Consider the following 1635-nt stretch of genomic DNA (forward strand, 5'->3'; position numbering starts at 1 on the left):
CCTTCGTTATTTACATAATATTTGTGTATTCATCAGATTTTTTCGAATATAATTGTTTATATTTAATCACATAGAATAATTTTCATAACATCACCTACTACACATTCGTTTAGTATATCTAAAGACGATATTTTTGTCAGAATTCTAAATCTAATATTTAAGATTCAATTGTATGTAACGGGTTTGTGAGAGGTTTTTGGTTTTACAAAACACGCGCAATCAATCGATTGACCGAACCATTATCGAAAGAGCTGTTTAATAGGAAACTCAATACCTTTATCGCTGAGAGGTAAACCGATCGGACATCACAATTGAAATAATGCTAGAGTCATCTGACACGAGTTAACGATGTACAATTCGATAAAACGATAATTGGTACTAATATCTTAATAATTTAAACAAATAGAATTGCTATATTAAATTTGAATTTTAATAAAAAAGAAATAAAAAATTGTATTTATAATAACTGATAATTTAAAATTTCAAAGTCAGCAATATCAAGTAAAAAATATATAACAAATGATTAATTAATAAAAAAAATTTAATATTTTTTTATTCAATACATAGGATGTATATTATAATATAACTTCTTTTTAATAGACATATATATGTTTACATTATAATTAAGAGATTTAATTAAATACAAAAAATTGCACCAATTTAGTTCGATCGTTTTCGATACTTGCTCGTTATTTTAAAAGCAAATTGGTTTCTGCTATGAGAATTCAATAAAGACGAAATCATTACAACTAAAGCCGTTTAATGGGAAATCCGATATTTTTGTTAGCAGAAAATGGACAACGGGCAAGTACCTCATGAGCGTCTCTTCAATATCCTCTTCTAGGGCTGTACAGGACACCGCGGTGCGACCGCTGTTAAACGTCCAATAAGCAAATTGCGGTTCGTATAATGAAGCGAGAATAGCAGTTATTAACGAACGTTCGTATTCGTCGACATTCGCTTTTCGCCGTAATTATCTGCCATGATAATTTTCTGACTGCTGCTCGGCACCCGACGTTTCAAACGTTTATGCGATTTTAACTACGATGAGATTATAAATGAATCATCTGTTCGATTATTCATCCTTTAAGACGCTGCATATCGAAGATTCTCAATAACAAAATTATCTTTTGATGTCATTTCTAAGTTTAGTCAGTAATTAAAATTCATATTTATTCAATGTCATAATATGATAAACAACACAAAAGATGGATAATGAATATACATACGCTAATAAAATTGTAAATTGTTTAAAAGATAGAATAGAATAATAAAATTAGAACGAAAAGTAAAATACTTAAAAGATGTTCACAAATATGAGTAAAGAATATATTTACTAAGATAAAAAAAGATAAATTATTATTTTAAATTGCTATTATGTGCATTAATTCATTTTGTTGCGTTTCAATCGTTTTTCGTGTAAGTGACCTCAATTATAGTAATGAAAATTTTGCATTTCAAACAGAACTATCTCGTGTAATTATAACGATAATTGTTAACAAACGTACCGTAGTTATTTGCCGAATATAAACTTTTCCTATTCATTTAGAACATTACGAGATGTTTGCATATAAATATTGTTCAATTGCGTAACGTATGACCAATTATTAATATTCAAAATGATACAAATATAGT

The 1635-nt window shown here is 27.8% G+C and overlaps 1 protein-coding gene across 4 annotated transcripts in view; it reads right to left on the bottom strand.

Moving 5' to 3' along the window:
- LOC108753723 (hemicentin-2) overlaps nucleotides 1-1635 on the bottom strand; it is a 225837-nt gene that overhangs the window by 168575 nt on the left and 55627 nt on the right. Inside the window, exon 1 of one of the 4 annotated variants that reach the window (XM_018495584.1) lies at nucleotides 813-1027. The exons of the other annotated variants lie outside the window; for them this stretch is intronic. Within the exon in view, the coding sequence (XP_018351086.1) occupies nucleotides 813-817 (5 nt within the window). The 5' untranslated portion in view covers nucleotides 818-1027. Of the gene's footprint in view, nucleotides 1-812; nucleotides 1028-1635 lie in introns of those variants that run through there. 4 annotated transcript variants of the gene reach the window in all.

The sequence above is a fragment of the Trachymyrmex septentrionalis genome, unplaced genomic scaffold (assembly GCF_001594115.1).
Source record: "Trachymyrmex septentrionalis isolate Tsep2-gDNA-1 unplaced genomic scaffold, Tsep1.0 scaffold70, whole genome shotgun sequence".
Classification (NCBI taxonomy): Eukaryota; Metazoa; Arthropoda; class Insecta; order Hymenoptera; family Formicidae; genus Trachymyrmex; species Trachymyrmex septentrionalis.